Source organism: Endocarpon pusillum (genome assembly GCF_000464535.1).
Source record: "Endocarpon pusillum Z07020 unplaced genomic scaffold scaffold1722, whole genome shotgun sequence".
In the NCBI taxonomy this organism is placed as follows: Eukaryota; Fungi; Ascomycota; class Eurotiomycetes; order Verrucariales; family Verrucariaceae; genus Endocarpon; species Endocarpon pusillum.
This window is the reverse complement of record NW_006916063.1, coordinates 42,333-67,687: the sequence shown is the minus strand read 5'-3', so window position 1 is coordinate 67,687 and position 25,355 is coordinate 42,333. Positions and strand designations below refer to the sequence as shown.

The window sequence follows — 25,355 nt, the reverse complement described above, 5'->3', positions numbered from 1 at the left end:
CGTCATTCGCCTGGCGTCTGTTAGTCTACTGCAGCAGGATTTCTACATCGACTGTCGCCTTGATATGGTTTACCGGATTATCCTGCTCGCACTGGGTACAAAAAATCTTGACGAGGCGATCAACATTCACTAAGCGGCCTTCGGACATTGCTGGCATCTGGGTGCTTCAAAGACGTACCCGAGACTCCAACAAGAGCTTTTTGTTTCAGTGATTGAAGGTGGTGACTGCGAAATAGGTATTTGGTCGGAACCAAATCCTTGGCGTTCTTATTGGTGGCTCACCCTGAGGTTATCCCTATTTACTTATTAGCTGTGTACTTTCCGCGGGTTCTGGAGGCCGAATAGAGGCCCTAGGCGCACTAGATGTACTTACTTAGGAGCGTATATGCCCTATAATTTACCTTTCCCACAATTTTAGATGGCTATAAGTTCCTGGGCAGTTAGTGTGCCCAGGAACAATCCGTAAAGTGGTAGTAGGTGCTCTGTGGAGTGGAGATTTTGGGGTGATCTTCGGGTGAGGGCTCACCCACATGACGAGGAACCGGGGGTGAGGTCAATACAGCCCATTTTCGCCATCTTAGCAGCCATAACACCAGCGGAGAATGATTGCTTCTTCAGGCTAAAAAGGCTGGAAACTTCGGCATGTCTATTAGGTGACGACAAGAAGAACAGTCCGAGCTGCCGCCGCTGTTGGAACCAGCAGAGAGGCTGCAGCAGACTTAGGGAAAGGGAGCATCTGGCAAGCGTGAAACTTGACTACTGGCATCATCTAAGCAGTCATCCTATTTTTTAACACACTTTAGTTCAAGACTGCTGTGTCGACTGCCACAGGCTCATTCTAACAGTTTCTTGTCATGCTCTAGACAGTGACACCCAGTGCCTTCTCCATCCCCGCCAAACGCAACCGAGTCCTTTCGTTGTTCCTCGCGAGACAGCGTGAATGTGGCGGAGGCACAATAGAGGGCTGTTCAAGATCTGTGGCAAGAGTGTGTGTAGCTTCTCTAAAGATAGCTACTAAGCAGATCTATCTACGAATGTGGTGCCAAGGCTGCTAGCTATTGGCTAGGTAAAAACGATAGCGACTGTGCCGTAACACTGTCCCCTGGACACGGGAGGATTCAAATGGCTGTCACCCCCCACCGACAATCTATTCAACGAGAACCAGGCCAAGACAGTGCTTTGTGAGGTGCCCTCCTTCTCAGCGGTGGTGGGCCACGGCCAGAGCGGCGACATCACGCACGACTACGGCGCGGGCCGCTGGCGCTCACTGGTCCTCACTCTTGGCATCCTGTCCGGACTTTCCACCATCGGCGGGCTAGGGTTCTTGAGGGGAAATAAAGGTAAAGTGAAGCTCGAGGTGGTCGATTTGACGGATTGAAACGTGGCCGAGTGCTCAAAGCACAACTTGAGAGTTTTGATGTCTAAGCCGCTCAGGTTGGAGATGCTTTGGAATTTCTGCAAGGGGCCCGCTCAATACGACGAGCTGGGCGGGATCTTTTGACATTTCTTGCCAGATTCAAGCTCTAGAGACATTTCCCCCCCCAAAAGTTTAAGCTATACCCACTGATCATAGAAACATCGGAAATGAAAAGCCTATCCAATCCTCTCCTACAACACATATCTGGTGCAAGGAAACCCCCGACTCGATTCTAGAACCACTATTACTTTATTATAAACCACCTTCTCGGTTTCGACTAAATATAGTATGCCTGTACCCTCTCTCTAACGTAGAAGCCATATCTCCCACAACCAAATCCGAAGATATGTGGGGGGGGGACTTATCATTCTCATTGATACTATATTTGTTAACCAGTAACATGCCAAAAAAGAGCGACGCGAAATTGTGGCCCTTTAGCTCCGGCCCTTGGCTACTGCCTCAAGTCCCCTTCCCTAAAACATCAGGTCAGTGACAACAAATATGAAAACTCTAGCACGGCTACAGGGGCCCTAGATCAGGCTCCTCGCCGAAGCTCAGGGAGTGTTGCTCAGGAGCGCGCTTAGTGAGACCCGGCCAAGGCTCACCTCAAGATTAGGGGTGAATGCGGCGTTCGCTCATCCCTCAAGAATGAAGCCTGATCTATTCCGAAAAGAAAAAGACCTCGTGAGACTAACTCTCGGTATTATGCAAAGACGTCCGTCCAGGAAGGGTTGACGGTGCCTGTAGAATCGTACCTGAACGCATACCACAGCACACACAGCCCCAAATTAGACATAAAGAAGCAAAATGATATCCAGGCTCGTGCCTCTTCGCCTTGGCTCGCATCCCTTCCACCCGGGTCAAGGAGTAAGGCCCTTGCAATAGTTGGCCAGCGCTTACAAATGGGATGTAGAATCCACCAACACATAAAAAGGAAAGCAAACAAATGTAACCAAATAACGACATATTGGTTCATGCTATCAAAATATAGTGGAAGACGGGTTTTCCGATTGGGGGGCTTCTCTTCCGGCAAGAAGAGCAACACGTAATAACCCTTGAGTAGCCAGATCAGAGCACGTTTCATGCTGTCCCCTTTGGGGAGACTGCCAGTGATACAGCCTCTGAGAAGGTACCACCACACAGTCACCGAGAAGAGGGTCACGAGCAGACCTAAGGCCACTTTTACGATTAGACAGAGGTCGTGGAGGTATGGATTCGCCGTTACCCCCCGTAGCATCGCCATTGTCCATGCTATGAGGCCAGCGTGTGCGAGAAGACCAAGTCTAAAGAAGAAAAGGTCGAGGAACTCCACGGTGCGGGACAGTCGCGCGGCCTTAGCGCGAAGGACTTGGCCCCGCTGGTCTCCTTTTTCGTGCTCGATTGAGCGGAGGTCTGGACTGGCCGATATTGACGTCTTGTCCGCTGGATCGCTTGTTCGAGAAAGCAAAGTCACCAGCTCTATAGCTATAAAGGATGTTACAAACATCATTCCCCATGTCTTCGTCCAGGGGACTCCACTGAGAGAGGCAAGCTTGATGGCGGCTGGAAGAGTGCTCATAATGAAGAAAAATATTCGCGGCCACGTGTGGCTCTGGAACCCTGCCGATGGCCTCGATTCAATTCCTACTCCTTCCCTTGCGTCGTCGGATCTTGCTAGCACAACCAGCTGACTCGCTTTCTTGGGGCCGATACCCATGTAGTACATGGCCGCAGCAAGGTGGGCCAACATCGAAACTGCATCAGCGACACAGAGAATGGGAGAGCTAGCTAGATAGACGCGATAGCGACCTGGGCGACCACATATTTTGCCCGCAGGCTGGGCCATAGAACTGATGGCGAGAGCCATCAGGACCCAGAACACAACGTGCCATGTCGCTGGGGAGGGTTGGGAGGGTGGTGGTACTGGCATGGATGAGTTTGGGAATCCGCCCAAGACCAAGATTTCAGCTGAGTGGTTTTAGATCACGAAATGTAGATGGACATGGGGAGTGGTCCCGCCGGATGCTCAGCACATATCGACATGAGCGGCAGCTATAGACTGAAATCGGTAGCAAGGGAAATATTGCAAGAAAAAGGTCCTCGGTGATTGAGGTTGATGGCAGTAGAAACAGCGTGTGCGGCTGTGCAGCTAAGACCCACAAGTCGAGTATATCATCATCCGAAGCACAGAGCAGTCTGGACGCATATTAGCATATTTGCCACCCACTTACCACGTAGGACAAATGGTGCTGCCTGGTCCTGCGCCATTCGAAGACGTCGTGAGTGCTAATTGGAAAATGCCTCGCGAGCTGCATGCAGCCATTCAGATTTCTAGGTATCCCATGGCTATGCTACTCGTTAGGCATCAGTGCATTCACCCCGACCGCGAGATGCAGGAGATTTGGGGGGCCGGGGCCGGATGACTGAGCTCGATGCACCAACTGTTGCAGCTTGATAGTCTGATACCACATGAGTCGAATTGCAGAGCCTCCACTTCTCTCGGCTCGCTCGCTTCATCCCTGCGGTTCATCCCTGCGAATGGCCTTGACTCTCGCAGACGTCAGTTTGGCAATCCGCTCCCTCGCTACTCACCTCTCCCTCACCCAGTAATAAGTCGAGTGTAAGCAGTGTGTTCATTTGAATCAAATTCAAGTGCTTGGCAAATAAACCAAGTCCGCCAATGATGTCTTGACTGGAATATTTAGCGTTCATTTGATGAAATGTAAAAGGTCTTGGCAGACTCTTTTTACAAGATGAAAATCCTTAGCAGTCGTCCTAATGAAACATTACTTACTAATATTCGACTCCATTTGACAAACGAGTCAAATCAAATCTAATCAAATCAAATCATTTCGACCTGAGTGTAAGCTACGGCGTTGATTTGAACCTCAGCTCTCCATCAACATTTTCTTCTCCTGATGCTACGACCTCAACTTCAACCTCGACCTAGTTCCTCGAGTCTAGGTTTGACGTCGTAGAAGGCCTGATGTCTCTGATGCCGATAGACAGAAGTGGAGGAATTAATGCGTTGATGTATCTTGGGGGGGAGGAATGGAGCGGTTAAGGGGGGATCAGGAGTTCATGGGAATATGTGGAATGGATCGGTCAAGGGGAAGAGTTGATAGGTATCTACCGTGAGAGAAGAAAGGGAAGAGAGGCGATGGAGAGAAGATACCACATCAGAGGGAGGGGAAAGCGATCTTGAGGCATTCATTTCCAATCGCCAGCGAGCGAATCTGATCTGTCTGCTGAATCAATTACCATAGTTATACCAACCACATCCACCACAAGAAGTCCTTAGCAACTTTCTAGAACGCAGCACAGTATAGATTCGTGCATCAAAAGCTGACAAACTCCTCCCTTGAACATACTACCAGTATAGAAGAAGAAAAAAAGTTGTTCCATCTACTAGTATTGAAGAACTGTGAGCGTAACATAAGCTACGTACGAAATAGGCTGTACGGTACCGTGAAACTTTGCTTCGATCGAAAATCGCACCAGAAACTACTAGTAAGTAACTGCACAAACGCAAAGGAATTACAAGGGAATATAGATAGAGAAACCTGGGCCGGTTAGCGCTCGCATAGCTTGATAAGTACTAGTAGTATAGTAACTTAAGTATTTTTTTCCCTTCTCAAGCTTTAAGCAAACGTGGATGATGCTTTGCAAGGCTAACTTAATACTTAGAAGGATCTGTGGCGCAAGCGCAAGCGCAAGAATCAAAGCTTTACCGACGTAGTATTGTAGCACAAGGGAGTTGGAGTTCAGGCTCTGAAGAACCCTCCATCGCTCTGCCTGCCTGCCTACGCCCACGATGCGATGGAAAAAAAGAAGACGCATCAATGTATTCTGCCAACCCCTCTCTCCCTCTCTCTCTGTGCACGCATGTGCATACGTGTGGGGCTACTCGTGACACAGAAGATCAGATAGAATGGAAGCGACAGAAGAATAGAAAAAAGAAAAACGTAAGATTACTAGTACAATACAATTGAACCCACTGCCTCGGAAAGGGAAAACGGGAGGGTTGGGGGCGGGGGCAGCTGACTAGAAGACCCAGACTCAAACTCAGACTCAGACTCATCGTCTCATCGACCTGATTGAACCAGAACACCCCAAACACAAATATCCAGCCAGCCCAGCCAATTCGATCGATAGAGACCTCGGGTCGCCAATGTATGGGGGCAGAAAAAAGGGGCATTTTGATTCCGGAACAAAGCTCCCCTCCATTCATTGAAAGAAAGATAACCCTCTCTTTGCCAGCTTAGAACAAAAACACACTGCGGGTGCGTATGGGATTTAGATCATTCCTCCATCTCTTGATTCCTTGACCGCGCCACCGCTCCTCGCACCCCTTTCTTCGTCCTCCAGTCTCTTCCTCCAGTTTGCCAGATTCTCGCTCAACTCGGCTCCTCCGCCGCCGCCGCCTCCTCCTCCACTACCCACACCACTGTTATCCTTGGTAGGTGTCCTCTCAAAGTCGAACTGATTGCTCAGCCGATAGCTTCTGCTCGTGCTTTCCCAGCGGCTCTTCAGTGCATCCAGCTCCGAGGCAAGACTATCCAATGCCAGAGATCCACGATTGTCGGCGAACATCTCGTCCTGGGAGGATGAGTCGGCGCGGTCTCTACCGCCGCTGGGGACCAAGCTCGAGGCACTCTGTATGCTATGCCGATCATGATTGCCATTCACATTGACATTGGGAGCCGTTCCTTGGTGGATCTGCGATTGCCGTCGATAATTACCAACAGACTGGCCGACTTGGTCGAGAAGCATGGTGACTCGCTGCTCAGCGTCCATGGCTCTGTTTTCAAGCATGGAGTTTTCCGACTTGAGCTGGGTAAGCTCGGCTCGTGTCTGTTGTACAGATTTGGAAAGCTCTTCATGGTTCAAGCGATGCTGGTCACGCTCAGCCTGTGCTGCAGCAAGATCGGCTCGAATGGAAGACAGCTGCGACTCGAGCGTGGAGATTTGCAAGCCAGTCTGCTTTCGAACGTCTTCGAGGGATCTTTGCAGAGTGTCACGCTCAGCCGCCAATCTGGCAGCTTCGTCTTCGTTCTGTGAACCTGAGCGATCACCTCGAATGCTTTCAAGTTCGGATTGTAGACGTGTGTTTTGCGACTTGTATTTGGAGAGTTCGTCCTTCATGCGCTTGAGCATCTTTTCAGTTCCCTTGACGTAGTGAACGGCAGATTGATAGTCGTTCTCTAGCTGCTCAAGCTTCTCTCGGTACTGGCGGTCCGCTTCTTGTTCCCTCGACTCGAAGGCGCTCTTGGCCTCCTCATGAGCTTTCAGACTCGATTGCAGCTGTTGCTCCAACTCGCGGAGACGGTTCTGATCTGGCGTCCCGAGTCTCGACCCTGGCGAGTGGTTATCAAACAAGGGGGATCGTCTAGATTCTGAACTATGCAAGGTCCGTTCTGACAACACATCCTTCAAAGCACCATGCTGAATTGCGAGTGCATTGGCCTCTCGTTGATGATTCTCAAGCTGGGCCTTCAGCTCTCGCTTTTCCGCCTGAGCGCTCTGCACCTCTTTGATCTCACTTTGCAGTTGTCTGCGTAGCTGCAAACTTTCGCGATTGCTTTGTTCTTGATAAGCTTCAAGGCTAGCAATTCTTTCTTCGGCACTCCGCAGTTTCTGTGCAGCTAAATCCGCTGCTTCCTGGTTGTTTTTGGCAAGGGAATGCGCCCGATCAGCCGACTGTTGTAGTACCAAGATTCGTTGTTCCGTGGCAGCATCGCGTGGAAGAGGGCCTTCTACATGCGTAGCCCTTGACAGACCGCTGACCAATGCTTCTCTGTGAGTAGTAGCCTCTTTGGCATAGGTGTCGGCCAATTCTTCTGTCTCGCGCAAGCGACGGGTGGTGCTCTCAAGCTCACTGGTGCGCTCTTCATGTTCCGCTCTGAGGTTAGCAAGCTTCCTCTCTAGGGACTCTTTTTGTTCCCTCTCCTGGTCAAGGTGCCGTTCAAGGGTGCTTGCCTTCTCAGATGAGGCGGCAACTGCTGCTTGCAGGGCACCGAGAGATGATATGTGCTCTTGCAGCCGATTCGACGTTTCCTCATGCTTCTGCGAAATCTCATCACGGTCAACCTGTGACATGCTCAATTTCTCCTCTGCGCGTGCCCTTTGAGCGGCTTCATCTCGGACCCTGATCTGTGCTTCGTGTAATTCGCTTCGTAGAGCTTCCAGCTCCATTGGGTTGCGACCTTGACTTATATCGTCCAGACGTTTCTGCGCAGCTTCGGCAGACTCCTCGGCAAGTTCTCGTGCGCGCCTTTCTGCCTGAAGCTCGTTCGTTGCAACTTCGAGTTTGGTTCTGTGTTCATTCTGTGCAGCTAGAGCTAGTGCAAGCCTGCGACTGATATCAGTGGCACGCTCGGCGCCATCGTCACTATCTCGGGCCGAATCGGGCTGAGGGGTTCCATGTGCGCTTCCGCTATGTGCTGCCAGCTTCGCCCTTGCATATGCAGCCTCGCTCACGGCTGCATCCCTCTGATGCTCGATCTCGGCAACTTGCTTTGCAGCGGCGACAGCTTGTTGCTCGACCGTTTGCTGCATTTTGCCGAGCTCTGCTCTCATGGCAAAGAACGCTTCTATAAGAGGTCGGTCTTCCTCTCCGAGCTGATTGGCAGCCCTTTCGTCCAACATCGGGCTTGCGGAACCGCTAGGTTGATACCCAGCTTTCCGTGCCAGGGCCAGCTCTGACGCGAACCAGGCATTCCGTGATTTAGTTGCCTCCAATTCTTTCATCAGTGCTTCTTGATGTGGAGTCAGTCTTGGCGACTTTGGCTCATCTCCAATGCTACGGAGACTACGCACGTCCGCCATACCATCTCCCGAATATGTTCTGCTTGAGCCAGTCCTGCCGAGCAGACCCTCTTCCGAGCCGTCGATAGAGCCTTGACCTCTTTGAGATCGTAGAGACCGTTGACGTGATGGACCGCTGATGAGTGGAGCAGCTTCCCCTGCTTCCATTGCTTTCGCTTTTTGTGCAGGTGGCTGAGTTGGTGTGCGCCGACCGTGACCTTCTGGGCTGGTCTGACGCACTACCTTTGCGGCGAGGTCTTTCGGACTGTCCCTATTACTTGGGGTACGTCGGTGTCCTTCAGCAGAATTCGTTCTAGCCGTGTCAATAGAAGGGCCATGGCTGCGTATCTCTTTCGCTGGTGTCCGATTTTGTGGATCTGAATGTGGAGTAGACTGCAGAGCCATGTTCGTCCTTGGGTCTGGCGTCTGGCCTTGTAGCGGGGGCCCGACAGAATTTTGTGCCACAGACGCCTGGAGGGAACGTGGCCCTGAACTATTGCTAGAATTCGGGCCCTCGAGTGGCTTGTTCGATTGTCCAGGAGCTGGGGTGGGGATATCGCGCGAGCTGCTTTCGCTCTTCTGCATATGACCAGCATGTGGCAGTTGTCCTTCCCGTGAGACAGACCTGCCTGCTTGATTAGTATTCCTGCCCTCAATACTTGGCCGATTACTGCCGCCAAGTGTTCCTTGCTCCGGTTTGTTCCCAGCGGGGGGTTGATCATTGGGATATCGAATTTTTGCAGTGTCGAGGATGTAGACCATGCTGAGCTCGCTAGGGTCTCGAGGGGCAGAACTCGGCTCGCCAGCGAGGACAATGATTTGTTTACCATGTGCTGTCATGCTGTGACCCGACCTAGGGGATGGTGATGGACCCATGTTCTGAAAGGTGTACCATCGTCGTGTTGACAATCGGAAAGCCGCGAGGTCTCCAAGGTCTGTGCCTTCTTCCGTTCGACCACCAAAGATATACATCACATCGCCAACAACTGCCGCCGAATGTCCTTCCCTGGGCGCCGGTATATAGCCTATACATTCCTGCTGTGTCCATGTATTTGTTCGCGGATCATAGCTCCAGACATCGTTGAACCACTGCACCCCATTTGTGCCGCCAAAGCTTGTGATAGTCAGCAGCTGCCCAGAATCCTCGACTTTAGGACTTACAGATAGAGCTGATCCTGAAAGCTGATCACAGAGTGGTTCGTCCTTGCAGGCGGAACTTGCCCCGGCGCTGGGCCGCCGTCTCCACTGTTACGAACCAAGAACTCCCATTGATTTGCAGGATTTTGCAAAGAGTTTAGATCGAAGGCAAGAAGGTCGTTGAAAAAGTATCCTTCGACCTGTCCACCGAATATGTAGATCTTAGAGCCTACTATGTTCAGAGTGTGGCCATATCTTCCGGCAGGTCTGGGGCCGGCTGGAGCAGCTCGAGACCATTGTCTGGATGCTGTAATCCATGTTAGCAGAGGAAACGCCCGAGCCGCAGTCCGGCTTACAGGTATTCAACAGATACAGAGTATCGTCTAATGCATCTGAATCATCCATTTTCGTGTCGCCACCAAAGACGATAAAAGCGTTCCCCACGAGCAGACTGGCATGGCCGACCCTTGGACCAGGACCCTCCGACACTGTAGCGACTGAGGAGCAAGACAAGCTTCCACCCGCAGATTCGACCATCCAGAGATCGCCTTTCACCAGGGAGCCATTTATGAGACCTCCCATCATGTATATGTCACCTTCCTTCGAGGCTACAGCATTGACAGCAGCGCCATATCTAGGAAATGGGTTCGGTTGTGGGGTCGAGAAATTCATTCTCCGTTGTGACCAGGGATAGAGCGCAGCGTTCGGTACTGTCCCATTCATATTTCCTTTTCGAACCTATTTGAGGGCGTAGTGTCAGAAAAGAAGCTAGGTAGATAGAATTTCGACCTCACCTGAAGATCTGACTCGGCCCTTTCCCGCTGTCGTTGCCAGGGATGATCAGAGGTAGCTGTTGTTCCACTAAGCGATGACAAAGAATTGTTGACGTTGCCAGGTGGTATTGGCGACTGATTGAGTCGGTCTCCATCCTTCTCGCGCATGCCATTGGGCCCTGATGTAGAAGTCGTGCCTTCAGAAGTGTGGATATTTCTTGTTGCAGGGGGCAGCGCGTTGTTGCTTTGGTGCTTCTTCGACTTGAAGAGGAAGGACATCTTGGGTGTAGCGAGGAGGGGCAATCATGTGCGATGGTTGAGGAGCAACGCAATTTGGAGGCTATTGTCGAGGCCGCAAGATCTGAGGGTCGGCTGTGCAACCCCGATGGTGTCCACGATCAAGTAGTCGCAGTCCGTCAACATCCAATTGGACAGCTCAACATCAATCCCAACTAACTGATGTTGTATGCGCACAGAGTTCGAGAAGGCAGAAGCGTCTTCTGAAAGAAAGGGTCAGAGGAGGCTGGATTCGCTACTTGGCGCGCCTGCGTGCAGGAATGGTGGGAGATTGAAGAGTAGAGGTGGAGTCCACGAACCAAGCAAACGCGACAGAGAATCCTGGTCCGGGCGGTAGAGGAGGCGCAGAGGGACTATGCTCTCTCTCAAGAATCATGCAACAACATCGGACACATTTTGAGGTGGACGCAAATTGTATATTGAGCGGTCATAGAAGTGGACCAGCAGCTGTCTGTGCCAGTGGAATCGCTAAGTTAGAACGGGAGCGGATCATGTTTCAGGTTTCGCCTCCTTTTTTGGGGCTGCTGCTGGCATTCCCACCCCCAAGGATGCAGTCTATGCCATTTTGAGCATGTCGTCCTATCCTCAAGCTTATCATGCCTACATGTCCAGCATCCGTTATCCATCATCCATCATCCATCATCCATCATCCATCATCGATGCATCCAAAACAAAGCTCTCCACGTACTCTGTCAGGAGCCCAGAAAAACCACTACCGACCCCCATCACACCTTTCAGCAGTAATGTAATCGGGCTATCCCTTGTATCGAAGCAAATATGTCGCTCGGGGCTGCACAAGCCATGCTCAGGCATAAATATCACGTAATGATACAGCATTGGGATAATGCCTCGTATCGGTCCACTTAGGTACGTAAATTCCCTACTCAGCGAGTTGCATTGACAACATTCAGTTATTATTGGTCAAGCTCAGAAAAAGAGTCTATATATGTAAACCGAACCCCAGTCAGTGGGGGCAGGATCCGAATATGCAGTGTACTGGTCTTAGTACTCTGTACAGTGCCCGTACGATAGGTATGGTCGCCGATGTCCGATTTCTGTAAGCCCTGGGCTCGTGCAGCTTCGGTGAGCTGTTGTAACGACGCTGGTGTGACTTTCGAAGTTCACAAGAGTATAATGGTTACCGGCATCTGTGTCTCTTATAGTCGTTGAAGCAACCAGCTTAGATGCGTGTCCGGGCATTCGTTACTTCGTGAGCAACTGATATAGGGCGGATGACTCTAATGGCTCCAATCCAAGTTCATTAACTTTGTGCACGGTAGCCTCTTTTGTTAACCACGCTGATAACATAGGCAGTCGTCAACCTCCTAATTACCTGAAAGCCACGGCTGTCGCTGAGGTGTGGATGGTTGAAATGAATCACGGTGTGGTTCTCCATTTAGGACATGGCGCTAATGCTTCTGTTCGAACAACATGGCTATATCTGCGGCGATTGAATCCGCTACCATCCTTACTTTTGGGTGGGAGTGGCTGATTTTGACGGCCATGGCGCCTTTGCACGCTTGTGGTGACTATTTCCATGTACGGTTCATCTAGTCTGCCAGTGAGCGCAGAAGATGAGTCAAACCGAGTCCAGGGATCTTGCTCGGCACAAATGCCTAGAGAAGGTGCTAGACTCGAGATCCTGGCAGATACGTGCACTTTCTTTGTCGGTGCTTTGCTGATTGCACTGCCATGATGCCCAGACCTATTCTGATTGGCTTCATGTGTGGAGCTTTCGTGTTCGGTTGTGGGCGAAGGAGAACTGCTTTGAGCACTTCTCCAGGAAGGAAATTTCATGGGAGTTATTGGCGGTAGTATCGAAGGCAGTTCCGGGATCGGATAGCTTGGTGACGGTGGTCCTTCAGTATGCTGAGGTTCCTGAATGTCGTCTTTATACTCGGTCGACATCAATATGGCACGGTCTGAAGGTGTGCGAAGAAATTGGAAATCTGCCGGAATATGCTCCAAAGTGAGCGGAAGAGCTGTCGGTATGATGCGGGAGATGCGAGAGGAGCAAGTCATCTTGAGATCCTGTAGATAAGGAATGCAAGTCGCTTGTCTCGCATCCGAGTGTCATTCAACTCTTTCCTCAGTTTGTAGAAAAGGGCTTGAAATGATACGTAATGGGAAGAGGATAAGAGTTGCCTAAAAATGAAAAGAATTCGCCTGTACCTGCAAAGGAAGTCACAAATTAAAAGGTGAAGAAGGAAAAGTGGAAGTTGAGAATGAAGCTTGAACAATTGGACCGCCGGCCCTGTTGCATGGCGGAGCAAAACCGCATGACTAAAAGTAGACTTGAAGCACGAACAGTACCAAGGCGCATGTTTTGGCAAAAGACAATTCCTATAGTAGCAGACTTGATTGCCAGCAAGAGACCCAGCTAAGACACTCAGGTGAGACAGCCCATAAAAGCAATTGGATTGAGGAGGGGAAATTCCACGCGCACCTTGGGTATGGGCGTCGTCGATCTTCCCTCCACAAAGCAATTGGTCCGACGACGGGGACACAAGAGAGTCGGCTGTGTGCGATATTGGCCTCTTAAATGAAACCAAGTAGGATCTCGTTCTAGTGATATCCCGCCATTGAATGGCTGTGTCATGCATGTCGCTTATGCAGTTTCCTGACAAAAAAAGCTCGGACCAACATGGGCTGCGCCGCTCACTAGCTTACATAAAAAAAGTAGTGCACAAGGATCCTCATCACGTCAGGCGTTTGAGCTCAAGAACATCGTCCTGAAGATGATGTCTAGTCGACCTCCACCGATGTTGGACCGATCACGATAAGGTGACAAGTATTCAGAAAGAGAATTAACTCGGTATTGCATTCGAGTGTATATGCCAGTATCTAGGTACACACCCAAGGTGTTGCTTGCACCTGTCAAAACGGTGGCCACCGAATGTACAACTGTGATTACCACAACATGCCGAAGACGAAACGAAGTCCAAGCTGGTCTCAGGAAATATCCGAGACAGATTTCAGAACTCCAACGCGGACTGAAAACCGTGTGCTCCAGTCATGCCTCTTATGCCATGAAGAAAGCTGCAATGGCAGCCAGACCAGCGAGAGTGCCAAGCGAAGCGGAGACGGAGCTGGCAGCGCCAGTGTAGGTGGCGATCGGTGGATAGGTTGAGCTAAGGACAAATGTTAATACCACTATCAGGAAAAAGGAGCCGGCAACCTTACGTCGCGTTCTTGGGAGGAATGACACCAGTGCCAGTGCCAACTGGACCCTTGGAGTTGCTAACAACAGTGATAACCGAGGACGGGTAGGGGGCGACAGTAGTAGCAGGGCCAGATGGTGCTGAAGAGTAACGCGCTGGGTGCGAGGAGTAGCCTGGCGGAGGAGCAGCTGAAGAGGGTGCAACATGGACAGATGAAGCGGGAGGAGCAGGGGGTGCTGATGAACTTGGGGTTGGAAGGGTCGGAGTCAAAGGACTGGTGGGCACTGAAACCGAGGCTGAATAAGATTTGCCGGCATGAGGGTGGCTAGCGGGTGGAGCTGGCTTGCCAGGGCAAGAGGTGACTGTCCTTATGTCAGTTGTTGATCGCTGGCTTCATTCGGCTTCCATACCCTCAGGTCCGCAAGAAGTGACGACGACATCGACCGTGCTGTATACAGTATGAGGCTGAAGAGTGGTTGGTTGCTTGCCTGTGCAGCTTGTGACTATGGAGGATCAGTGTCAATATTCGCCTTTCTTCAATTTCAGATGTCTCCCACCTTCAGGTCCACAGCTGGTGATGGTCACATCAACAGTGGTGTACACTGTTTTCGCAGCTACAGTCGCCGCAAGGGCAGAGACAACGGCAATCGAGGTGTACATTTTGACCAGAGTTCTAATCTTGCAGAATTAGATGTAATGGGTGATGAAAAGAAGCTGGAGTTCTGTTTAAGGGAATGTAAGTGAGCGGAGCTCTGAGTAAAGAGTGTGGTGACGGTAAGGTCAAAAATGCAGAACGTAACCAAGTTTGATGAGGATAGAATCAAAGAAAGTCTATCTGAGAAGGATGGCCCAGGTCTTGTATCTGTTGAAGGTGGGAAATTAAGTGATGATCGGGGGATCTGGTAGGCAGAACGAGTGACCTATAGAAAGGGGCAAGCAATATGGGGGGAGGCGGTTTTAGCGCAGTGAAAAGGGTGAGACTAATGCAGGTACCAGAAACAAACCAATCAACTTGTATATTTTGTTGATGACCAGAGGCGCTAGGAGATCAAAAGCCTTTTTCCACAAAAGTCAATTTGACAAGTGCAAATTACATGAACCTCACCGCTGCAGTAATCTAACCATGTGTTCTGCGATGTATGGAGTATACTGCACACATAACATGACATGATCTGCACTCCAATGCAACAGTTGTATTCTGTGCTAGCTGCTGATTGCGGCTCAGCTGGACTGTACCACTGTGTGAGATTCAGTTATATCTATTGGGCTGGCAGCTCGATCTGATCCGGATTCCACTAATCCGGGACGGAAGAGAGCTGACACCTCGTACGGGTACGTTTACCTTATTAATTTCACGCAAGCTCTGCTCACACCCTCGCTCAAGACCCGCCTATAACTATCTTCTTGGTAATGCTTCGCTGCAGTGCAGCGGATGTGGTGGACTACTCCGTACACTAAGCTAGGGTCAAATATCCGCGTATCAAACGCAGAAGGGTCCAAGGTCATGGAGCCAGTGCAGCACATCGAAAAGAACATCTACTCCGTATGTCTTGCTGCTTCATTATGTACTGATTCTCTACATTGCTGCCGAGTCATTCCTTGAATTCTAATTGGGCCATCTTTCTTCTCCGCATTCTCTTCCAGTTTCCTCACAGTCTTCAAAACAATGTTTCTGAAACAGCGAAACCTGTTCCAGTCAACCCTTGCGTAGCAAATCTGCGGTACAAAAACATCGATGCCTTGATGCTTGACCTGATCTGATCTGTTAGCAGTATCCATAAAGCATCTCCACCCAAATGCTGGGTCCGAGATCAACCACATACAGATGGATGTCCGGGCAAACGTCTTCGGAGCGGACCATTACCATTTGCATTAGAAGATAGTCTGACAACGTGCTAAACAAAGATTGAGCTGAGACGCGTCTATGTACTGAAAGCAGAGCATTCCCGGGCTTCTCATGTATCCGAAAATTGTTCCAGTCCTAAAAAATATCAGGCAAGAAGGAAAGCAACCGCAGTCGCACCGGTCACGAACCCAACAGCTGCCAGACCTGCCATCTTCACAGCCGGCCTCTCCAACCAGCCCCTCCCCTTCTCCTCCCTCATCAAATCCCAGTCCTCACAATAATGCCTCGCAAAGACATCATTCTGCACCCACAAAAACTTGCCCAATGCCCTCAACACCTCAATCTTCCTCTCCATCGTCCAGCCTCCATCCCCTTCATCTTCCTTGACACTCATCACCACTCCGACAAGCGCATCCTGCAGCCAACCCAACAAAAGCGCAATATGCACATACTCGACCCTCAACGAATTCTTTTTCGCAGTGTGCTTTCGCCCCGTATGCACAACCCCCACATTATCTAGATACTCCCAGAACCTGCTCTGCGGGCTCCAGTCCTGGTTACTCAGCAACCGAATCAGATACTCCCGCAGGAAGTCTTTTCGATGCTTGATGTTGGCGTGGTTAAGGTTCAAGGCTCCAACGTCTTTCTCGTCAATTCCAGGTTCTTGGGAGGGGGTGTTGGCTGCCTGCGAGGGGAGAAAGGATCTGGCGGTTATGTCGTAGGACAGGAGCTGGGTATAGACCGCGTCGAGGAGGGTGGGAAGGAGTGGGGCGAGAAGCGGTTTTAGGGATGTGATGAGCGGACCGTCAGTGGAGGGGTTGAATGCGAGAAAGGAGTGGAGATAGTGGATTCGGCTTGGGAGATGGGATAAGGAAGAAGGGTTTATGTGTTGAATCTTGGACATGGTGGATATTTTACGGCTGGGTATTGTACGTGAAGATTTCTGTTGGCTGTGAGGTAGAAGGGGTGATCGGTGATACAAGTGATGTGGGAAAAGCTTCGCAGTTAGGATGGATAGATACAAGAATGAAGATGGATGGGAGTAAATGATTGGGTAGGCGCTGATGGCAACACCTGATAACAAAAGCCTGCTTCATCATATACTTGCGCTTCCCCCTACCCTGTCCCTCCGATCCCAACCCTGTTCCAAAGCGGACGGGAAATCCTGTACCGCATAAGCGGACCATGCCTCGTTGCACATCTGGACGTATGGGAATCCACTGCATCCTTCGACGCCCTACCGTCTTATCTCCCCGGAGCAACACCCTGGACTCGGCAGCCCAAGCGGAAGCAGCTGCGATCTCGTCCTATCTCCCTCCCTAACACATCAAGCTGTGGAAGATCCTCTTGAGAGCAACGCAAATGTAACGATACGCAGTGTCCATCTGAAATCTGTGTGTCAGGGACATGCTCATAATTGAGGTCGGAAGAAGACGGCAAGGCAAGAGGGGAATTATTCATCGAGAGATTTGGAATTGGTGGAGAGGAGGGAGATCTCCGCGGGGTGGAAAAGTTGGAGGCTTTATACAGAACAAAGCGCTAACTAGGAGCCACGTGCCCTATTCTCCGACAGCAAAAATAGCTCTTCCGTCTATTGCTGTGCGAAGTACATGGTTTGAGGTGGATACTTGGATCCAAAGGGAGAGCGCTTATTACGTTTTAGCAAGAGGATGTACACGTAGTCTGTCTTAGGATGACCGATAGTAACGACGTGTTCAGGTCTTGTTCTGATAGAGGAATATGTACAGCCAGGGAGACCCGGCCTTTTGTCGTACGAAGGACATAAAGCTCCACAACGCCTTGCTCATCGATTCTGCTTCCTTTGCAATGCTAAGATACCATTGACCCACTAGCTCCTGATGCCTTCCTTTGCACAGTCTGACTTATCGCTTGAAGAAGTCGTCCTCGCTATCCTCCTGGTCTTGATCATCAGAATCCGCCTCAATGCCTGGGATTCTGTCATTATTTCCTGGCTCTGCCATGCCCCGAGAAGTGAGCATCTGATCCCCATCGTTGTCTGCCTTGAGGATTTTCCCATCTCTCAGCGCTTCTAGAGTGCCATTATCCATTGCTTTCTCCACTGCGTACCATAATGCTGGTTTGTGGCCGTAATCGTTCCGCAGGAGATCAGCTTCAATGTCCTTAGTAGCTTCCTGGAGATCTCGGACATCCTCAAGTCTATCGTTATTCTCTTGATCTTTTCTCGACTTCGAAGTGCGTGGATACAACGAGATGTACTTCTGATTGAGTGGTGCGTAAAGCGTGTAATTCAGATCCACTTTAGCCTCGTGCAGCTGCCGCTTGTATGCTTCTTGTTGTAGTGCCAGCCTCTCTGCGCTCGAAAGAACTTGCTGGCCATCTGTAATCTTCTTAGTGCCATCATCATGGCTTCTAGTTGTTTCGTTTCGAGCAACAGCATATTGACTATTACCATCTTCCCCATTCATGACCCTGTCCAAGCTCCTCTCCACTCTCTTCACTAGCCTCTCAGCTTTCCTGCGCTCCATAAATCTGACAAAATGATACCGAGACGTGACGGCATTCTTTTCTCTCATTGCTTTGATTCTTTGCTGATCAATGACATATCCTTGAAGTTCACGCTCTTTCTCCAAGCGGACATCTGCAGGCATGTCAATCGCCTTCTCAAGGAGTCTGCGAAGCGAATGAATCTTGTCACTTAAGCCCTTCGTCTCTTCACCGTTTCTCTGGCCTCTGCCTCTTTTGCGATTCTTCGTCTTTGTGGCGTGTAGAGGAGCATCTCGAGAAGTATTGGGTGATCTGTCGCGGTAGACATTCTCTGTGCGAGGTTTGGCCCTTCCTCTCCATCTCCTACCATTGTGTCGGACGGTTTCGTCCTCTACTGATTCCAACGGTATCCAAGAATCACTCCGCGGTCGCTCAGGGGATCTTGACCTATCTCGATCGGATCTGAATGAGGAGTTGGTGGAGGGTTTGTAACCTGAGAAGTCGAGTTTGTGATAGTGCGTCATATCGTCTGACTTGACAGAGCTTTATCAAGGTGAGTTTTTGCCCATATTCTTCACTCAAGGAGGCTTCAGACCTTTTTAAATGTTGATAATTGCGAATATGTTCCTGTGGTGTCTTGCCAGAAAAATCTCCCCGCACTCCACAAATTCGAGCGCTAGTTGACTTGCTAAGGCGAACAAGCCTAGTTGCAGTTACTAGTTAGTTAGTTAGAATGAGACCCCTACGTAGTAGACAAACTTTCACCCTCTACTGGCCAGGGGCGGCTGAGCTCTTCTGCTCAGGCTATTCAGAAGGGCTCACACCCTGTTGATCCAAACATACAGCAAGCAGTCACCTCAGGCTTCCACTCAGGGCTCTTAGAGGTATCTAGTGAAGACATTTGCAGCCGCTGGGTTGGTTCAAGCTCTGAGACGCCTGTCAAAGATGCAGAAGGAAATGACATACAATCAGACAAACCTACGTGCAAAGAAATGGAGACGGCGGTGCGTTGGTCTAACACTTCAGTAGCAGGCAACGAGCGATTTCTCTTTGTTGACGTTGCCGGCAAATCTTTTACCCTGTGTCGAGTCAGATGCAGAAAGAAAGGAGTCCTCAAATATGACATCCTTTCAGAGTACAAAAAAGTCCCAGCCTTTCGAGCGTTCGACTGGTCACCAACACATGAAGGAGTCGTTGCTGTCGGTCAACTATCTGGAGAAGCCACAGTTCTGCGGATAGACGATGGGTCTCAAGCAGTTCTCTCGTTTCCCGTTCACAGTGAAAGGTTCTGTAATGCTATCGCGTTCAACAATCAAGGTTTGCTGGCTGCAGGCCTTGACAGAGTGCGGACAGACTATTGCCTGAATATTTGGGATCTGCAACAGCAGTTGCCATCTGGGAGTACTTCTGGTTTCGTGAGGAGTTCAGGACGAACTTATCCTGAGCCACTGCATAAATTAGCAAGCTCTGAGCCTATAACCAGCATCAAATTCTTCCGTAACGAGCCTCGGACCTTAGTTGCAGGCGTCAAGGGTCAGTTTGTACGTCTGTATGACCTTCGCGAAGCTCCAGGGAGCGCTTCCATGCAATTCACTACACGATGCGTCAGCAATGTCGCCATTGACTCAATGGATGAGAACTATTTCGCTTCATGTTACCCAATAAATGGTGCCATCATATGCATTTGGGACCGTCGCGCGGGCTCCCGACCACCAATGGCCCAGGCTAGCTTCTTCTCTACTACTTCAGGAGAAACGACCCCACTGCGTACTTCCCTCGAGCTGAAGAACGCCACTGAGGCACCAGGGTCGATCTGGAGCTTACGCTTTTCCGGTACACGACGAGGCTGTCTAGCCATGCTATCAAGTGCAGGTCATTTTAAAACGTACGACATTGGTAAAGAGTTCCCACAGACCAATGTAAGCTCGGATTCCAAAGCTGAACAGCTGGAATCTCAGAGTATTACCGTTCCTGAAGATCTCTATCTCCATGGCATACAAGATGTACAGCATGCCTATGATCACCCGAAGGAAAGTAGACTCAAGAAAGATCGCATTGTGTCTTTCGACTTCATGAAAACTGGTGGAACATGGAATGAACCAAAAGTTATCACGCTAACTGGCAATGGTTGCATGGCCGAACTCTCTATCCCCATGGTTCCAGAGCCAGAAGTGTTCTCTTCCATTGGCTTGATTCACAAGGGAACCAAGCAAGTGCAACGGTCCTTAGATCCTGTGAATGTCGTGTTCGGCCATTCCAACAACATACCAGCTACGAAGGTAAAACCCGCTGAAACGGAACTGCCAGGAGCGGTCGAGATATTACTTCAGTATATTCGCTGCAAAAATGGGTATCTATTCTCCCTTAAGAAGAATCAAGCTATCTGTTCTGAGCTTCCACAGCTAACGGATCTGTGGGTCTGGCTAGAGCGGGCACACAAAGAGCATCTGGCTGGTACCACTGTTCATGACGACCTCGATCTTTCATATCTTGGTGTTCATGCTATCTGGATGGATGATCTCGGACCAGGACCTTACAACACCAGAAGCTTAGGCCCTTCTACCATCAATGTGGCCAAAGTCATTAAGAACTTGGTTCAGCATCACAATATCCCAGAAACTAAGACGTGTAGCACCGACTACGAGTTTCATCGTCGGCTGTGTTTGTATACCCTACAGCAGGCTTGGACATACGAACAGCTTGAGAAGATGGTAAGCGAGCTCGTGTCACAAAATCATCATACCAAGGCCGCTGCAATGGCGGTCTTTGCCAACGAGACCAAACTTGCATATCGTGCATTGCGCAGCTCCTCTGTCCAGTCTGACAAAATGATCGCGATGGCTATCGTTAGTGCCACGCAACGAGCTGTAGGGAACAATGATGAAGACAACGACGGATGGATGGAGACGATCGAAGTTGTCGCCAAAGATATTACCGATCCGTTCGCTCGTGCAATCTTAACCTTCGTCAAAAAGGGTGATTGGAATGCTGTGATTGAAGAAGAGACTCTACCATTGCCATACCGGATTGGTGTAGCTATACGATGGTTAAACGACAGTACATTAACCCAGTACATCTCGAGGATCACGAAGGAAGTGGTCAACTCAGGCAATATCGGAGGCATCGTCTTGACCGGCCTCGGGACTAGAGCCGCATTTGAGCTCTTGGGTAATTATATGCGCCATTCTGGAGACCTACAAACATCCGTGCTTGCCTTGACATGGACGGTCCCTCGTTATCTTGATGATACGAAGTTGGTGCGGACGTTTTTGACATGGCGTGAAACGTACCGTGACTATATGAATTCATGGAATCTTTGTTTCGATCGTGTGGATTTTGACATTATAAGCTCCAGGATTTCTGTGGATGCCGACGGAAAGCGTCTTTTGGGACCTCCCAAGCCACAAGTCGCGCTTAGTTGTGGATATTGTAAACAGAGCATTGCGCATTTTGACCAAGGGAGCGGAGATGACGGTGCGGCTTCTACTATTCACCAAACTCAGAAGCATCCATTGAGCAGTGAGAAAGCTTCAGCAATTGGAACGGTTTGTCCCAAATGCGGAAGACGACTTCCAAGATGCGGCGTTTGCGATATGGAATTGGGAATGCCGGACCCGTCGTATCTGAAGTGGTTCGCGCGTGGCCAAAAACAGGGCAGTGTTGATCTTAGCGCCAGCCTTGCAGGGTCAGTTGTCACAACTCTAGGTCCAGGCACAACAAGATCAAAGGCTGGATCTGAACCCCCTGATGGAAACAGGTCAAAACCTGGCTCCGACCCAGCAGAGATAAATAGCCCGGAGCCAGGGTCGGACCAGCCAGGGAAAACATCCCAAGAATTAGCTCCAAGCAAGCCTGTCGACCAAGAGATGTTGCGTAAATTCATCGCCTTCTGCATCAAATGCAGTCATGGGTTTCATGCAAACCACGCAATGGACTGGTTTCGTGGAATTAGTGGCAGGCAAGGACATTCGGTGTGTCCTGTAAGTGAATGCAGTTGTGTATGTGACGTGTGAGCGTGCTCGAGGTAGAGGAGCAGTTGAAAATGCCCCTACAATACACAGATGCAGCCAAACTGAGCTTCAGAAGAAGGCTATCCTCGTAACACCGCAGCCACATGGCCAGTGTTGTCGTTGCAAGATTTAAGCCACTTTGGCATTCGACACAAAACACGCCAGTCATTCGAGGGCGGAACTAGTTCTGATGGGAGATCCAACACGCGAGCGTTTGTCTTGCTTTCCCCAGAGCAGCTGCAATTGGAATCTACTCCCCATTCGCCTCGAGGATGTCGAAGATGTCTACAGAAACAGTAGCATTAAATGATGGTGGTATACACCATGCGGCAGGTCTCAATCGAATTCTGAACTGCTAGCAACCTTCCATATCTACTTCCTGATTCAGGAATGGCAGCTACGGTCTGCGTCTCCTCTCCTGCTCGCAATTTACGCCCATACATACTTCTTCCGATCAGATGCAGAGCAAAGCTGTCTTCAAGCATTATCCTACCAAACTTACTTCCGCTGCCAGTTGGTCGAGACGCTTATGCCTTTCTGTCTATATTCTTGCCTTGCACTGGCATTATTTGTCCTGCAAGTCAACGCGATTAATCCAAGTCAACGCCGCTGCGAGGCATCTGGTCCAAAAGAGCAATGTCGTCTCACCACATCTGTGCACCTTCGGCACGAGACATCCTCCGCTACCGCTCGCATCATGGTGTGAATCTAGGAGGTATATTTGTGCTGGAGAAGTGGCTCTACCCGAGTATGTTCGACTCTTCTGTTGCCGGGAGTAGTGAGCATGACGCTGTTATCTCGTAAGTCTTTCGGGTCTTAAAGTAATACGGTCTTCTGGTGGTAGACGCTCGACACTAAAACCACAATGCGTACTAGCTCTATCAACAATGTTGGCCTCGAAGCAACTCGGGAGAAATGGCAAGCTCATTGGTCGAATGCGCTGACCGAAGCGGACCTGCATTATCTCACCACTATCGCGCACTGTACGACCATCCGCCTCCCAATCGGCTACTTCACCCTTGGCCCCGATTTCACTCAGCACACCCCCTTTGCTATGTCTCCTTCCCAGGTATATACAAATGCCTGGTCGGCCGTTGTCAATATGGTTCGTCGATGCCACGCCCATGGCGTAGGAGTCCTCCTTGACCTTCACGCCTGTCCAGGTGGCGCAAATGCAGAAATTCATTCCGGGATCAGCACACGCAAGGCAGAACTCTGGGAGACTGACTCTAACCTCTCCCTTACGAAACAGTGTCTCTGCTTCATCGCAGCGGAAGTTAAGAATCGTGGATTAGAAGGCGTGGTGGGCCTCCAACTCTGCAACGAGGCCATTTCGAATGCGTCAGGTATGTACAGTTGGTACGACTCTGTCATTGCGTCTATTGCCCAAATCGATAGCACAATACCCATCTACATCAGCGATGCTTGGGACATCCCTCGCGCTGTAGAATACTCGGTGCGCATGAATACCACCGCTATTTCCGCCGTCAAGTCCCCCATCAACCCAGTCATCATAGACACCCACCGCTATTATACCTTTTCCGCCGAGGACGCCGGCAAATTTCCCCTCCAGATCATCGACCAGATCTCCTCCACTGAACTCTCTGAGCTGGACACTCCAAAGTCAGGCCGCGTCTTCGAGCAGCGTGGCGCGGTAGGCGTCTTTGTTGGGGAATGGAGTTGTGCGCTCGCGCCCACTACCTGGGCCCAGGTGACGCCTTCGCAGCGCAAGGACTTCACCAAAGAGTTAGGCAAGGTGCAAGCGGAACGATGGCGCAGTCAAGGCCCTGCTGTCGGAGGAGGGGCTTTCTGGACCTACAATACGAACTGGTGCAGTGGCAAAGCATGCAAGGGGCGGGAGGAGTGGAGCTTCCGGATGCAAGTCGACACGGGTGCGATTCGTGCACCGTCTTGGTTGAGTCTGACGCGGGGAGAAGTATGGCGGAAAGTGAAAGAGGCTGAGAAATCGAGGAGTCGATCGATGGTGAAGGCGATGGAGGAGCATGAAGCATATTGGGACGGGACGAGTGGGAAGGCTGCCTACTTCGAACATTGGCGCTATGGTGATGGTTGGCATCTGGGGTGGTGTGATGCGAGAGATTTCTTTGCCGGCAGGGCCAATGGGTTGGTCGCCACGGCTGAGAAAGCCGTTGTCGTCGGATGTCGGTTTGGTGGCAAGGCAAAGAAAGATGATGCCGTGGTGGTCGGGGCGGATCGGATTGGGTTTCTGGATCTGTGGGTCCTGAAGCGGATGAGGGACGAGGGCCCTGGTGGCGTTGGTGACAGGGATCGAGACGGCTGCCAGTTTGGCTGGGAATGGGAACATGGGTTTCGGAAGGGAGTGCAGGACTTTGAGCGCGCGGTCGGGGTTGAGGAGAAATGAGCGGAGCAGTATCGAGGCTGGTTTTGTTCTTGTGAGAGGTTGGCCCTGGTGCTGCATGGGTCGCATGGGTGAAAAGTAGTGTCCATGGACGCAATACTTTGCTTGGACGGCGGCAGGGTCATGTGTGCCGGACGCGCTGACTGTGACAATTGGTATCCTAGACGTTTATCCAAGCTCTGTATCGGTTTGAGGTATGAGATAGTCCAATCCCCCCTTTTTATGGGTGCATTGTTTCAAACACCTCGTCTAGTAAGCTCTCATGTCGTAAACTCTACCATCCCAATTCCCTACAACCCTTCAGGGCCAGCATGCATCACATGATGCTCACCTCGAACGACCCTAGCAAGCAGGTCCAATATATCGATCGATTCTCACTTACCTATGGGGGCCGGGTAGCAGTTCCGCCCTCAATCCTTCCTCCTCGTTTTCTCTCGTTTCTCGGTCAACACTCAACCACATGCCATGCGTTAGCTATATGATGCTGGGACTATATATCTCCAGAACCTTGGATTCAAGAGCCAGTGTGGCTGTAGCTGTAGCTGTAGCTGTAGCTGTAGCTGTGCATCTTCAACAGGGTGTCGGTCGAAAAATATCTGGACTGCTGCTAGTTACTGTACTTAGTTCTATGGATCGGGGAGGGGTGCATTGCTTTGCTTGCTCGGGAAATATTTCGTACAGGATTTGAAAGCTCTGGAACTTGGGTGAGTGGGATGGAGGCTTCATGCCTGATAGATAAATACTAAAGAAGGGGTAGTCGTGCGGAGTTCTTTATACATAGCTGAATGGAATATCTGAGTACTGAGTATACTTGTAAACACTCAAATGGATATAGCTATACACGCACATCAGATATAAAGAAGTAAACATATACTATACATATACAGTCCCTTCCGACCTGACTGACAAAAATCTCTACATTAAACCCCCATATCACTGGTGACTGGATCTGGGTGGATTTGGTCCGGCAGAAAGGGCGATAGCGAGCTCGGTCAGACCTCTACACATGCTATCCGCTCTTCTCCGCAGTTGACGTTCTGCGGAAGAGGATGCACCAATCACCGACGAACTGCCAGGGTGCA

The 25,355-nt window shown here is 50.4% G+C and overlaps 7 protein-coding genes across 7 annotated transcripts; 2 read left to right on the top strand and 5 right to left on the bottom strand.

The window, feature by feature from the left end:
* Positions 1-2,120: 2,120 nt before the first annotated feature.
* On the bottom strand, positions 2,121-3,326 carry EPUS_07512 (uncharacterized protein; the record flags this gene model as incomplete). Its single annotated transcript, XM_007802589.1, has 1 exon — positions 2,121-3,326. The coding sequence occupies one exon, from the start codon at positions 3,324-3,326 to the stop codon at positions 2,121-2,123; it is 1,206 nt and encodes a 401-aa protein (XP_007800780.1).
* A 2,366-nt stretch (positions 3,327-5,692) lies between these two features.
* Positions 5,693-10,392, bottom strand: EPUS_07511 (uncharacterized protein; the record flags this gene model as incomplete). Its single annotated transcript, XM_007802588.1, has 4 exons — positions 5,693-9,317; positions 9,365-9,647; positions 9,697-10,078; positions 10,135-10,392. The coding sequence occupies 4 exons, from the start codon at positions 10,390-10,392 to the stop codon at positions 5,693-5,695; spliced, it is 4,548 nt and encodes a 1,515-aa protein (XP_007800779.1).
* A 3,040-nt stretch (positions 10,393-13,432) lies between these two features.
* EPUS_07510 (uncharacterized protein) lies at positions 13,433-14,231 on the bottom strand (the record flags this gene model as incomplete). Its single annotated transcript, XM_007802587.1, has 4 exons — positions 13,433-13,541; positions 13,594-13,933; positions 13,982-14,074; positions 14,129-14,231. 4 exons carry the CDS (start codon positions 14,229-14,231, stop codon positions 13,433-13,435), a joined length of 645 nt encoding a protein of 214 aa, XP_007800778.1.
* Positions 14,232-15,562: 1,331 nt separating this feature from the next.
* On the bottom strand, positions 15,563-16,321 carry EPUS_07509 (uncharacterized protein; the record flags this gene model as incomplete). Its single annotated transcript, XM_007802586.1, has 1 exon — positions 15,563-16,321. The coding sequence occupies one exon, from the start codon at positions 16,319-16,321 to the stop codon at positions 15,563-15,565; it is 759 nt and encodes a 252-aa protein (XP_007800777.1).
* A 979-nt stretch (positions 16,322-17,300) lies between these two features.
* Positions 17,301-18,407, bottom strand: EPUS_07508 (uncharacterized protein; the record flags this gene model as incomplete). Its single annotated transcript, XM_007802585.1, has 1 exon — positions 17,301-18,407. One exon carries the CDS (start codon positions 18,405-18,407, stop codon positions 17,301-17,303), a length of 1,107 nt encoding a protein of 368 aa, XP_007800776.1.
* A 468-nt stretch (positions 18,408-18,875) lies between these two features.
* On the top strand, positions 18,876-21,896 carry EPUS_07507 (uncharacterized protein; the record flags this gene model as incomplete). Its single annotated transcript, XM_007802584.1, has 1 exon — positions 18,876-21,896. One exon carries the CDS (start codon positions 18,876-18,878, stop codon positions 21,894-21,896), a length of 3,021 nt encoding a protein of 1,006 aa, XP_007800775.1.
* A 633-nt stretch (positions 21,897-22,529) lies between these two features.
* Positions 22,530-24,276, top strand: EPUS_07506 (uncharacterized protein; the record flags this gene model as incomplete). The annotated part of the gene is made up of 2 exons (XM_007802583.1): positions 22,530-22,693; positions 22,770-24,276. 2 exons carry the CDS (start codon positions 22,530-22,532, stop codon positions 24,274-24,276), a joined length of 1,671 nt encoding a protein of 556 aa, XP_007800774.1.
* Positions 24,277-25,355: the final 1,079 nt, after the last annotated feature.